The 13,429-nt window shown below is 46.4% G+C and overlaps 2 protein-coding genes across 8 annotated transcripts in view; one reads left to right on the top strand and one right to left on the bottom strand.

Annotated features, from left to right (window-relative positions):
* TMEM50A (transmembrane protein 50A) overlaps positions 1–13,429 on the bottom strand; it is a 34,305-nt gene that overhangs the window by 1,441 nt on the left and 19,435 nt on the right. For both annotated transcript variants that reach the window (XM_053920556.2, XM_053920555.2), the window contains one exon: positions 1,927–2,016. In XM_053920556.2, coding sequence (XP_053776531.1) covers positions 1,927–2,016 — 90 coding nt within the window. The remainder of the gene's footprint in view (positions 1–1,926; positions 2,017–13,429) is intronic.
* Positions 1–13,429, top strand: part of RHCE (Rh blood group CcEe antigens) — a 39,254-nt gene that overhangs the window by 19,716 nt on the left and 6,109 nt on the right. For 4 of the 6 annotated variants that reach the window (XM_045190688.3, XM_045190687.2, XM_045190684.2 and 1 more), the window contains 4 exons: positions 876–1,013; positions 3,531–3,664; positions 5,749–5,813; positions 8,905–8,978. In XM_045190688.3, the coding sequence (XP_045046623.2) occupies positions 876–1,013; positions 3,531–3,664; positions 5,749–5,813; positions 8,905–8,978 (411 nt within the window). Of the gene's footprint in view, positions 1–875; positions 1,014–3,530; positions 3,665–5,748; positions 5,814–8,904; positions 8,979–9,254; positions 10,732–11,703; position 13,429 lie in introns of those variants that run through there. The other 2 variants (XM_045190685.2, XM_045190686.3) reach the window with 2 other exon arrangements.

Below are 13,429 nucleotides of genomic sequence, written 5' to 3'. Positions count from 1 at the left end.
AGGGAAAGACAAAACAAGTTCCCATGTTGATCAGGCCTGGGGTCAGCTGGCCAGAGGGGGTGAGGAAAAGTCTAGACAGACTTTGGGGCCTGGAGTGGAGAGAATGTGGCCGCCGATGGCAGGTTAATAGTACTAAGGGGAGGTAGGTATCCTCACAAGTGAGCTCCGCGGTGACAAGGAGTCTAGGATCAGACAAGGTTGGGTTTGGCCATCAGGCAGGGAAGCCCAGAGCAGCTAGACCTGGTTAGAGTTGAGCGGGGCAGGGGTAAGAAGTGTAAGAGAAGGCAAGGCCCAGGTCTAGAGGAGTGAAGGACAGAGCGGAGCTGTGATTTTGGACCCAATTTGTTGGGTTCAGTCATGCAGAGTGCCATAGGCACCAAGTAGCCAATAAAAATAATAAAAACAAATAACTATGGCTTTTATTTCTTGAGCATTAACTTACATTCCATGCCAGGCACTGGGTTAAGGGTTTTATGTGTGGTAACTCATTTAATTCTTACAATAACCTGCATTAAGCAGGTATAACCCAAACCCCCGTCTTCCGGAGGAAAGGTGAAGCACTGGGCTGCGCAGAGCCCAAGGACACATCACTAATGAGTGCCAGGGTGGCTGAGTGCCGAGTAATTATTCCTTCGAGCTGATTCCCCAAATGCCTCCCAACAGGGCAACTGCCCCCTGAGCCTGAGAAGTGGGGTGAGGTAAGACCATGGACACAGGCCAGGTAGTCTCAACAGAGGGGAGTGGCTGGTCTCAGGACCAGTGAAGCAGGGAGCACACGGCGGTGCTGCCTTACTACCAGCTTGATGAAGACCTTCGGGCGAGATGCTGTCCTCTCTGTGCCTCACTTCATTCACCCACAAGCTGTTTCTTTGCAGATGCACATCCACAATGCAGTGCTGGCGGGAGGTGTGGCGATGAGTGTCCCGGGTCACCTGATTTCATCCCCTTGGCTTGCCATGGTGCTGGGCCTTATGGCTGGGCTGATCTCCATCGGGGGAGCCAAATGCCTGCCGGTAAGGAGCTGGGCGGCTAAAACCCTCTGCTTTGTCTTAGACCAGAAGGACCCTGGAACCACGGTGGGCCCCCATATGGTACTATGGGCTGCATTAGACAGGTGTTGGCACTCACTCCGTTTAGCTTCAAAGTTTGGGTGAGGGACCCACCCAGGTTGGATGGTGCATTTGTTAGGATCTGGGGAGCCAGTAACAGAACCCGTTCAAGCTTGCTCAGACAGAAGGGAGAGTCTGTTATAAGGCCACTGGGATGTCATGGAACCCAAGGAAAGGAATGCTGCTGGGGACTCAGGAATGGCTGGCACCAGGGATGGGAGAGTGTTGTGGGGAGCCCAAGAAGTCCCTGACCTGAATATCTTTGTTTTACCTGAATATCTACTTTATTCTTCGTAGACTTCCTTTCTGTTCTCCTACTGCTATTCCACACGGTAGAATGTAGTCTCTCTCTCCAAGAAAGCAACTCTTGGCCCAAATTCTAAGTTCTTTGAAGAAGGGGCTCATTGGTCTAACTTAGATCATGTGCCCACCTTTGGCTGGGGTGGGGGTGGGGCATGTCATACACATATGGTTGCTGCCCATGAACCATGAGAACGGGGGTTGGGAAGGGCAGCACCCAGAAGAAAGATGGGCAGGACCCAGAAACCAGGTCATATCCACTTCTGATTGTTTAGTTCTTCTAAGTGGATGGATTTTTCTTCCTGTAATATCCAACACGCGCGGATAATACCAAAATACTTTATTAGAGCCAATTTGTTATGACACACTTCTAACAGAAATATTTAGGATCAGCAAATCTTCGTGGGTTTGAAGGCTTGGTGGAGAACAAAGGAATACACCTTTGGGTGGCACAGGAATCTAAATTTGACTGAAGAGGATATTGACGGAGGCAGTTGCAACTCCGGGAGGAACTTACCAACAGTTTGATCTGAGCAGAGATGGGGCAGTCTGCTTTTCATCTTTGGAATGAGAACAGATGTCTTTTATGTCCGCTGGCTTCGAGGCCCTGTAATGAAAGGGGGAAGTACGCAGCAAAAAATGTGTAAGTTATCACCAGGCTCAGCGTCCACCGTTTTCCCCGCTTCAGTTTCCCGACTCTGTCACTGGGGGAATGATTCAAAGATGATTCAAGCCCTGGCCGGTGTGGCTCAATTGGTTGGAACGTTTTCCCATAAATCAAAAGGTTGCAGGTTTGATTCCTGGTCAGGGCACATGCCTAGGTTGCAGGTTTGGTCCCCTGTTGGGGTGAGTACAAGAGGCAACTGATCGATGTTTCTCTCTTGCATCGATGTTTCTCTCCTTCTCTCTCCCCCTCCTTTCCCCTCTTTCTAAAATCAATAAGCATGATCTTGGTTGAGAATTTAAAAAAGAAAGATAATTCACTAATTTATTCATTCACTTATTCATCCATTCATGCATGCATTCATTCATCACATATGTTTTAACATGTATCTTACTTCCCAAGCTATTGTGTAGTGAATAAAATGGACAAATAAGCACAACTCAGTGTGCTAACTGCTCCAGGAGCACATCTAAACCAACCTGAGATGGGTCAGGAAATTATTCCCAGCGCAGAGGATGTCTCAGCTGGGCGTTGACAGATAACTCGCATCAGCCAGGCAAAGAAGTGGGAAATGTATTCCAGGCAGAAGGAACAGCATGTTTGAAGGCTCAACAGTGAGAAGAGCCTGTGGCCCAAATGGGAAACAGAAAAACATTCTCATGACCGAAGCACTGGGTTCACCTGGGAGCGTGGGGGGACCAGAGTCTGGAGAGATGGCAGGTGCTCAGGCGTATCTCCTGAGCTAGTTGAGGAGTCTGGAGTTTTATTTGGAAGACCATGGGGAGCCTAAGGCAGGAAGTAGCCCGATCAATGCTCATTTGAATGCACATCTGCTGGCTCCTGGCCATCTGGGAGGCTATGTGGTGAGGTGGAGGAGCATTGAATGGGAGTCTGAAGGTGTGGTCAGATTCTTTTCTTCTGATTTTTATTCTAATTGGCCATGTTGTCTTTGGGATGGCAGGTAAGTTGGGACTAGACCAGGAGGTCTTAATTACTTCCTGGGGACTACTGACGATACCTGGAGACATTCTTGATTGACACACTGGTCTGGGGGTGCTACTGGCATCTAGAGGGTACAGGCCAAGGATGCTGCTACACATCCTACAATGCACAGGACAGCCCCTTCACATCACAGAAGTATAGCCCAAAATGTGAGTAGTGCCTGGGCTGGATTCTTGCTTTTCAAAGTGCAGTCTGTGGGCCAGCAGCACTGGCATTCCCTGGGACTTTGTTGGGAATGCAGAATCTCAGGCCCCAGAGCCACTACATCTGACTCTGCAGCTTAACAAGCTCCCCAGGTGGTGTGAGCACACAGTCAAATCAGAGGTGTGCTTCTTTGGGTGAGCCCTAAAGCCCATCTCCTTTTGGTGGCCCTGGATGCCAAGGATCTGTGAAAAGGGTGGGTAGGAAATGCCAGTCTCATATGTAAATCTGTTTATAATGACGTTTGTTCCCAGGTGTGTTTTAACCACATACTAGGCATCCACGACACTGGCGGTGTGCACTACACGTTTGGCTTGCCGGGCCTGCTCGGAGGGGTCACCTACATCGTCCTGACGATGCTCGAGAAAGGCTGGACCACGACTTCCATGTGAGTTGCTTGCCTCACCTTCTTAATACCCCGACCTAACTCAGGAAGAAATGTGCCCAGAGCCCTTAGCTGGAGCACGTGCATTCAGGGCCAGGTACTCAGCAGACCACAGTGACTATTTGTTGGCCAATATTATTCAGAAATTCTGCCTAGCCCCTAACTTGTGTGGAGTCACCACTTCTTCAGGCTGCTTCTTTCCAAAGGGGGAAGCCTAGGTGCAGGGCAAAGGCAGATAGTCCTGAGGCTCCCCAACAGCAGACAGAGCAGGGAAATCAGACCCAAGCCAGTCGAGTCCATTTTTCAACCTCTGATGGTGTAGGTCATGGTGAAGAGTGTGCTGTGGAATCAGGCTCACCTTGACCTCTTCCTAGCTGGGCGTGCTACCTAACTTCTCTGAGCTTCAGTCACCCAGTTGTAAATGAAGGCAGTGAGAATGCCTGCTCGCACGCGGTTGTCGGCAGCTGCCCGAGGCCAGGAGCCATGGGGTTAAGAGGATTTAGTAAGTTAATTCAGAAAAATGCTAGATACTCTCCCAAAGCAATGGCAAAAGATTAGAAATCTTTAGAAAAATTATGTGCACCAAATGCTGCTCATGGGCCACTGACCTGGAACGTCTGGACCACTTACTTGTCCTTGTAGACCCCAAATTCTGTGATTCCATGGCTCTCCCAGAGCAGGGATTTCCAACGGCATCAGCATCACCTGGGAGTTGGTTAGAAATGCAACTTCTAATATCAGGGGAATCACTTTGTAAAGCATATGATGGTCCAACTACTATGCTGTACACCTGAACCTAATGTAAAGTAATATCGAATGTAAACTGTGATTGAAAAGTGAGTATCTAGTAGAGCAATTATAGAATCCAAGAAAACACAGTTAGAACAATGTTCCATTGTGTGAGTACAGCACAGTTTAGTGACCCATTACTGATGACCATTCGGGTAGTTTCCAGTTTGGAACTATTATGAACATTCTAGTATTGCTGCTATAAACATTCTAACACTTTTTAGGGGAACACATGGGTAGCACTTCTAGGGAATACGTGGCTAGAAGTAGAATTCTCGGGTCATGCAGTGTTCACGCACCCACATTAGTGGGTACTACCAGTTCTCCACTGTGGTTTGCACCAGTCTATCCACGAGAGTCCCCTTTATCAATGTATTCTCTCACACTCCAGGTGTTCCTTCCTTTGCGTATCAGCCAGGTAACCACTGAACTCATTGTTTGAATTTTAATTTCCCTAATGATGAAGTGGAACCCTTTCCATAGGCTTTTAGGACACTTGAATGTTTTTTTCTCTTGAAATGTCTATTCAAGTTCTTCTGCCCATTTGTCTATTGCATCTTTTGTCTTTTTCTTATTGATTTGTAGAAATTCTTTATATGTTCTGAATATAGATCCCTTGTCAGATACATGTATTGTGAATACCTTCTTCCACTTTGTGGGTTACCTTTCACTTTCTTCAGGGTGTCTTTTGATGAACAGCTATCAATTTTAATGTAGTCCAAGGTACCACTGTTCTCTTTATGCTTAGCTCTTGTGTGCCCTGTGTAAGAAACCTTTGTCTACTGCAAGGTCATTTAATGTCCTCCCAGGGCCGCCTACTTGCATTAAGGGAAGTCCTGGGCTTGCCTTGAAGGAGAGCAAACAGGGAAGCATGTTCAAGGGGGGAAGGCAAGGAAGATGGTCTGATACCCAAACTACACCCCTCCTTGACTTGATTTTCAGTTGCCTAATGAGGAAACTCTGGGCTCTAAGTGGTTAAGTGACTGTCCCAGGGTCACGCAACTAGTGACAGAACTGGGACTTGAACTTGGTTTTTCTAACTCCTGGTCTGGTTCATTACCCATGGGCTCTGAGGATGAGTGTGAGCCAAACAGGATCTTGGAATTGCCCCTTCCCTTCCTTCATGCCAGCATGGCTTTGCAGGAAAATGACAGGGAAATGTACCACCAGGAAGAGGACATTGTTTTCCTGATGGCCCTTCCTGACAGTGTCACTGCTCATGCAAGTAGTGCTTTTTGTCCCCACGACATCTGCAGCCTGATACCCGAATGTGACCATCTTTGCTTTGTCATTTCTAGGCTCATCAGCATCGGGATACTCAGCTTGTACATGGTCATGGGTCTGGCATCTGGTCTCCTGACAGGTCAGTGTGGGCTCACCCTCCCGCCAGTGCCCAGGCACAGGGCCCGGTTGGGCATGCACCTGCCCCATGGCTGGACGCAGAGAAGCCCATCCCATCCCCTGAGAACCAACCTCCTCTGCTCCAGCCAAATGGCACAAGGGCTCAGACTTTGATTAACAAACAAACAAACAAACAAACACAGAATCACACCATTTTAGAAATGGAAAGGCCCTCAGAGGTCACCTGCAATAGGTGTGGACTCTGAGGACCAGGGAAAGGAAGAGGCTGCCCTAAGGTTATAAGTAGGAGTGAGTGGTGGCACTGCAGCCCCTTAAGGCCAGGGCTGGTGATTTCACTCAATTTTGTACAGAAGACCAAGGAAACCCTCATGCCAAAAATGCTTACCTTTTATTCCCCAAGGGCATCCATAATAGTATTTGGTTCAACCAATATTTATTCAATATCTACTATGAGCGGGACACTATTCTTAGGCACTAGGGACACAGCAATGAATAAAACAATTCCCTGATTGCATGGAGATGACATTCTATTTGAAGATACATAGACAAATAAATGCATACTATGTAAGATGGTAATAAGTGCTATGAAGAGAAATAAATTGGGGTGAGGGAACTAGAGTCAGTGTGAGGGTGAGCTGTTCTTTCAGAAGGGTGGCAAGGGGATGCCTATCTAGTCAGTGGACCTTTGAGCAGAGACCTGAATGGAGAGAAGGAGGGAGACATACGACGAGCTCGTTTTAGAGAACAGCAGTCTATGAGAAGGAACAGCAAGTGCAAAGGCCCTGAGGCCGGAGAATGCTCTGTATGTCTGGGGAACGACAAAGGAGGTCAGTGTAGCTGACGTGCGTAGAGTGAGGGGGAGAGTGGCAAGGGGTGAGAACAGAGTGGTAGCAAGGCGCCAGGTCACTCTGAAAGACGGAAAGCCACTGGAGATCGTTAAACAGAGGACTGAAGTATGGTTTTGCTCTTGCAATATGACAGAACAGCAACGAATCTTGAGGGGTTATTAATTTGCCAATCTTATATGCCAGGTGAAAATGTACATTCTGCTCAGAAATGCTGACTTTCATCCTGTAAGTGAGTAGCTTTTCTTGACTAGACACTCCTATGTTGTGTCCCTAAGCAAGGGGCGGATGCCAGACAAGAGACAAAATAGCACAGGCAGACACTAACGAGTTGTGCCGCATTGTATCACTTTACTTTCTCTGGGCTTAGCTGGCTCCCCTGTATAATGAAAAGATTATGGTAATTAATCATTTGGCTTCCTTTCAGCTCTAAAATATGTATGAAGGTACTTTTTGGAGCTACCTGGATAATTTTAGAGAGTGAGATTGTCTAAAATTACCTTAACGTACCACATGGCCTCAGCTTTTGACAGAGGTTGAGGTGATTAATTAAAAACAGATGAATGAACAAAGGAAAAAAACACAAAAGAGAAAAAAAATAAAGCACACACACAAAAGTGAAAACAAAAAGTGAAATGCCTTCCTCCATAAGTTCACACTCTATCTTGGATAGGGGTGTCAGATTTAGCAAATGAAAGTATAAGGTAGTTGTTTTATAAAAATTCAGCTGAGCATCTTGTATTTTATCTGGCAACCCTATACCTGGGCTCTTTCATCATTCACCATTAGTCACTCTATTACCAAAGCGACACTGACTTGCACTGTCTTGTAAAAGACTTGGGGGTGGGGGGGTTCCTTATACTTAAGAGAAGAGCGGAAATGACACCTATATTATTCCTTTAAGAGTTAAAACCAATGAGCTTTCTTCCTTGCATGTTGCTTTGGATGTGAGGGAACTGGTGATTAAAAAGAACTTGGACAACAGAAGGGGAAAGTGGTCCCCAAGCAGCCAAAATAGCCCCAAATTGCTACATGAAAGCCAAGCATTGTACTTGTCAGGAGACCCCATTGTCTGAGGCCTGTCTCTGCTGTTTAAGGAGCAGTCCCATCAGGCATAGTTGTTGGGTTTTCAGTTCAGGAAGATTGGAAATAGCAGATTGGAGGTGGGGTTGATTCCAAGAGGTAAGGCACACTGGTATTTTAGAAGCGAAAGCGAAGAGCCTCCCAGAGGAAGAGAAATCCTTGAAATCAGACACAAGAACACAAAAAGCTTGGGCTGCAGACAAGCAGGCCAACACCCCTCCACAGCATACATACACCTGCTCTGAGTTTTACAGAAATTTTATAAGTCGATGTTCCCAGCAACGGTTCAAAAAGTCTACATGTGTTCAGTGATGATTCATAAGATAAGAAATGCACTGTGGATTTATGTTTTCAGATGGATTTTCATTAGTGATACGTAAGCTTCAACTACCTGGAAAATTCACGTAGGCGATAGAGATCATTTCTGAGTAATTCCGGCTAATTGCACCTTACCTGCCAATATCAGTTAAAGGCATGCAAAATAAAAAGGAAATATGAATATGCATGTGCCCTCTCTTGTTAATCTTATTATTGAATACAATGGGACCAGTCATCATTAAAAATACACACATACATCTATGAATGCCACTTCCCTGCTTCATGTGAAAGGTAAACTGTCCTTTCACGTATCCTGGAAAATTCGGCAGATGTTGTGCAGCTGGGGGAATGCACAGGGCCAAGCTCTCTGGGCAGAGGCTGGACAGGCGAAAAGAACAGGCACCAAAGCAAATTGTTATGAGCTACTTTCCTACCTACGCAAGTGGAATCTGAAGCTGCAGCTGGCAGGAGTTTGTTGGACCTACAAGGGTGCCCACTTTGAGTCGCTCTCCATGGTAGCTTTTGCGTTTGCAATGGAGAAGCTTTTCAGTGGGGGCTTCTATTCCATCTGGGGAGGGGTGTCACATCCACAGCTACCCTACACCTCTCAGTGGAACCTCAGTCTTTCGGAAATAATTGCTCTTGCCAGTTCCTGTCGAAAGGTGTCTATGGAATTAAGCAAGCTAGTCCAGGAAGAACAGTGTTTCCATTTGTCTGGGTCCTGGCTGTGGAAGAAAACAGGATTTCTGTTGAGATACCATAGCGGACATATGATATTTTGATTAATTTGGAGATAAACAAATGCTGTGCTTCCAATGTTGAACATTTACTTATGAATTTAAACAGGTTTACTCCTGAATGTCAAAATATGGAGAGCTCCTCCTGTGGCTAAATATTTCGATGACCAAGCTTTCTGGGAGGTAAGATTTTTTTAACCTATGAATGTCATAGATTTTGAGTGAATGAATTCACAAATATATCTGGGCCCACATGTTCACTCAGGGTTTATGAGAGTAAAGTAAAAACACATGAAAATGAAGTAAGGACCACGGGAGGAGGAGCACGTCCTGCATGTGTGTGGGGGAGGTGGGGGAGGGGAGGGAGGCGGTAAAGGCTACCGTTTCCCTGGTGCCCCAAAGTCATGGAGGGCCAGGGATCAGAGAACTGACTCTTGCCACACTTCTCTCCACCTGGAGTCATCGCAGTGGGTGAACAGTTTGATGTGAAGGTGCTAGGATCCTGAATGCAAGTGCCAGAGGACCGCGGAGGCCAGCGGGTCTAGTGCAGCCAGGACTGACCATGTTCTCATCGAGTAGCAGAACTGAATCTAGAACAACTCTCATGAATTCCAGCTGGTGGGCACCAGGAACCTTGTAGTACAGAAGTCTGGGGTCATTTAGCCCAGGGAAACAGAGCTCAAACAAGTCAGCAGGACTGAGAGTCTGTTACATTGTAGCATTCGTTGTCATGACCAGGCTAGACACGGTCACCCCACTGCCCTCCTTGCCTTGACCCGCACTCATAGTTCATAGAGCACTCTGACATCACTGCAGGTAATCTCCCAGTGGAAGCTGAGGTTGGCTGGGCAAGCAGAGATCTGTACTGCCTGTTACAAATGGGAAGCTGGGGCCAACAGAGGTCAGGCTAGTGCCCAGCATCATACTTTGTGGGTGGCAGAGGCACGACCCGGAAGCAGGCCTTCCAAGTCCTGGGCCAATCTGTACTCTGCCCACAAGCTGGCACACTAAGCACTAAAGGGACAGAGAGCTATCTTTACCGCGGGCCTTGGCACTCGGGTCTGTGGGGGCAAAACAGAGAGAGCCTGCAGAAAGAGCCTGCCTCTTCTCTCCTCCTTTGTCTCCTTCCACCCCTTCTTCTTCAAACAGCTTTGTGAGTACAAAAGGCAATGAACTACACATATTTCAAGTCTACAACTTGATACATTTAAATCTATCCTACACCCAGGAAAACCATTATGACAATCAAGAACAACATATCCATCACCACGAAACATTTTCTCCTGCCTCTTTGGAACTACTCCCTTTCTACCCCACCCCACGCCCACCCCCAGGCAACCACTGACCTGCTTTCCGTCTCTATAGACTAGTTTGCATTTTCTACAAATTTATATGGATGGAACCACACGGTACACACTCTCCTTCATCTGGCTTCTTTCCCTCCACGTTATTCTGAGAGTCATACACGAGGTTGTGTGTAACCTGCCTCCTCTCGCGCCAGCTCCTCTCTACTGTCGCTGGTTCTTGGTGTTTCCCAACAGCCAGTCTCTTCCAACGCCCTGCAAGTGTCCTTACCCTTCTAGCAGAGAAGCAGGGTGATTTAGTGACAGGACTCATAAAACTGGTGTAATCCATCCATTCGTTCCACAAGTATTTATTGAGCAACTATTACACAAATACCAAGCACTCTGCTAGCCAACCAGGGATACCACAATCAGGACAGATATCCAGCTCAACTACTCGAGCTGCAACACATATTTGCTGAATAAATGAAGGAAATCCGGGGCACCCCACCAAACACTAGCCACTGCAGCAGCAGAGAGTGTACCGGAAGTGAGCAGTCCTGGATTCCAGCCACCGTTCTACAAGGTGTCAGGGAGGCAAGTTCTCTCGCTGTGGTAAAATAAGAATAGTAATCTTTGTTCTACCTCACTGGGTGGTTTGAAGATCAAATGAGATAATAACATCTATAACTATAATACATTTGGTAAATTGCAAACCACCATACGAATGTGAAAGTTTATTACTAGGTGTTCAGCCAAACATGAAGGAATGTGTAAGCATACTAGCTATCATTATTTTTTTGCATGCCTGCTATTTCCATTTTTGTGCTAGATGCTTTTAACATTCTCTGATTTTTATCTTTGCAACAACCCCGCACACGAGTTAAGTGTTTCCATCTTAAAGATGAGGAGTAACTTGTCCAGAATGACCAAGGTAGTAAGTGGAAGGGGAGGAATTTAGATTAGTGTCCATTTGGCCCCAAGGACACAGCGTGTGTGGGGGGCAGGAGGGGGATACCTACTGGAGAACTATTTCTTTTCCCCCAATCTTCTAATTTCCTTTCTTACAGCTGAGTATAAGCATTTATTCAGCAGTCTCACACTTACATCTTACACTTGAAAAGCCAAATATCCATTAAAGAAGACAGAATTTAAAAGTTCCAAAGCTGATAAACCCAGGAGTGATTTTTTTTTTTTGTAAGCCATCCAGAAACACAGTTTAAACATTACTGAATGCCCTTATTGCATTTTATAGAACCAGACTTCTTCTGGGGGGTGGAAGGGACATATCTGTCCCTGGTTGTCCAGGCCATGCCTGGCACTCTCCGGGATGGGGCACCATCTCACCCTTGGACGGTTCTGGTGAGAGGCACTTGTTCATTCCCTAATCCCATCAGCTGTGTTACCTAAAATGCGACAGAGCCCTTGTGTGAAGTGCTGGAGAGACAACTCTATGTAAGATAGGGTTGTAGGTCTCAAGGAGCTGCGTCCATTACATCTCTGTCTTCCTGTAGATGGCAAAGATCCTAACCCATGTGCTGATTTACAAAAATTCAATTTACAACACAATTCTTCGTGTGCTTTCACCAAGAGAATAAATTGCTTCCTTCGACTCTTTATTTCAGCTTAATAAACCAGGGATTTTATTTCTTGCTTTCCGAGCGCACAAGGGCCCACTGATACCCACTTATGAAAATTAATTCCACAGCGAACCTTTCTGAAGGGAGAAGCTGTTTCTGCAGGACTACGGTGGCTAAGCCTCTGCTCTGAGTATTGTGTGGGGGCACAAATAGGGAAACTAGGGCTTCAACCACGTTGAAGGACTGGCTCTTTCCGTGTGTGCCGCTCTACCTATTAAGTACTAAAAGAGTGATTCTGGCAGCAGCTGCCCGAAGAATTAGAGGAGGAGGAGGTCATGAGTTTGGGGAGGTTAGGGAAAATGGAACTGGGAGTTGTGCTGGATTTGGCCAAGCGACAGGAAGTGAAAGGCATTGCGAGGGGAATGCTGAGAGCAGAACAGGAGAGGAAGCAACCTAGCTCAGCAGAGAGTGGGTGAAGAGAAGGGGGAAGATCGGCTGGAGCCCCTTGAAGCATCCTTCAGGCAACTGGAAGCTCCCAACGGTTTCCGTGGGGGGGATTATGCAATAATGTGAATGCTCTGGAGTTGAGTGCGGTGATAGGATGGAGCACGAGACGGACTGTGAAATGACTGCGATGTGCCAAAGACCCTCTATTGGCTTCTGAGTCAGTATTTGCAGTTTCTTTTTAAAATAATGTTATTGCCAAGAAGTATAAACACCACCACTGTTTTGGCACAAAAACATGACAAAATGTGTTAAGAGTGCCTCCTGCTGTTTTATGCAAAATTCTCAAAACCGAGGCTTGTCAACCTGGTATCACCCCTGCTTCTGATTGAACATAAATGTTCTCTACACACAGTAAGGGTCCAACATGAGAGCACACTCTCCAAGCAGAGCAGGAAAACAGATGAGGAGCCTGCCAATGACTCCTTCCCCCTTGAGAGGCCCAGTGCAGAGCACTGTTCTGGAAGGCAGATCTGAATTCTAGTCCTAGCTCACCCCTGGTAGGCTGGTGCTCGCAGGCAAGTCACTTTACTTCTCTGGGGCTCTGTTTCCTCATTTGTAAGATGAGATCAAAGTCCACATGTTGGATTCAGACAGATCGGGGTTCTGCCACCTTTAGCTCTGTGATCTCTCAGAGCTTCCGTCTCCCCATTTCTGAAATGGAGGTAATAATAGTAGTGTCTCACTAGGTTGGGGTAAGGATTTAAAGGAGACAATGTGTGTGAAATGTTAGCACACTGTTCCATAGAAAACACCCCACAAGTTAGCTACTCTGAGGTCCAATTCTAGAATTCTGTGACCCATACAACTTCATGAGCAGTGATGTTGTAACACGGCATAAGTGAAGAATTCAGGATATATTCAGCTTGCAGAAGACCCAAAGGAGACCTAAGAACAATCTTCATACACTTAGAAAACTGTCATGTAGAAGAAAAGAAGTTTTTCCATGCTTCTCCGAAGAATGTACCTAGGCCCAGTGGGTAGTGTGGTGTAAATGAGCAGTCTGAACTGTCTGGAAAGTGGAGTGAACTCCTTTAAATGGTAGTGAGTCCATCGTCACTGGAGGTGTTCAAATAAAGCCAGATGACTATTTAGCAGTGACCCAAGTGAAGAGCTATACAAAATGAGGTCTGTGTGTCCAGGGGCTCTTCCAGTCCAGATGTTATGAGACGTGTGTCAATGTGAATTTCAAAAGATCACGCCAGAATCAATATGTGTATAAATTTTAAGAGTAGAGGGTTCTTCTGTAATAAAATGTTTGCTTTGC

Source organism: Desmodus rotundus, chromosome 3 (assembly GCF_022682495.2).
Source record: "Desmodus rotundus isolate HL8 chromosome 3, HLdesRot8A.1, whole genome shotgun sequence".
Lineage (NCBI taxonomy): Eukaryota > Metazoa > Chordata > Mammalia > Chiroptera > Phyllostomidae > Desmodus > Desmodus rotundus.
This window is presented reverse-complemented; position numbering and strand designations above follow the sequence as displayed.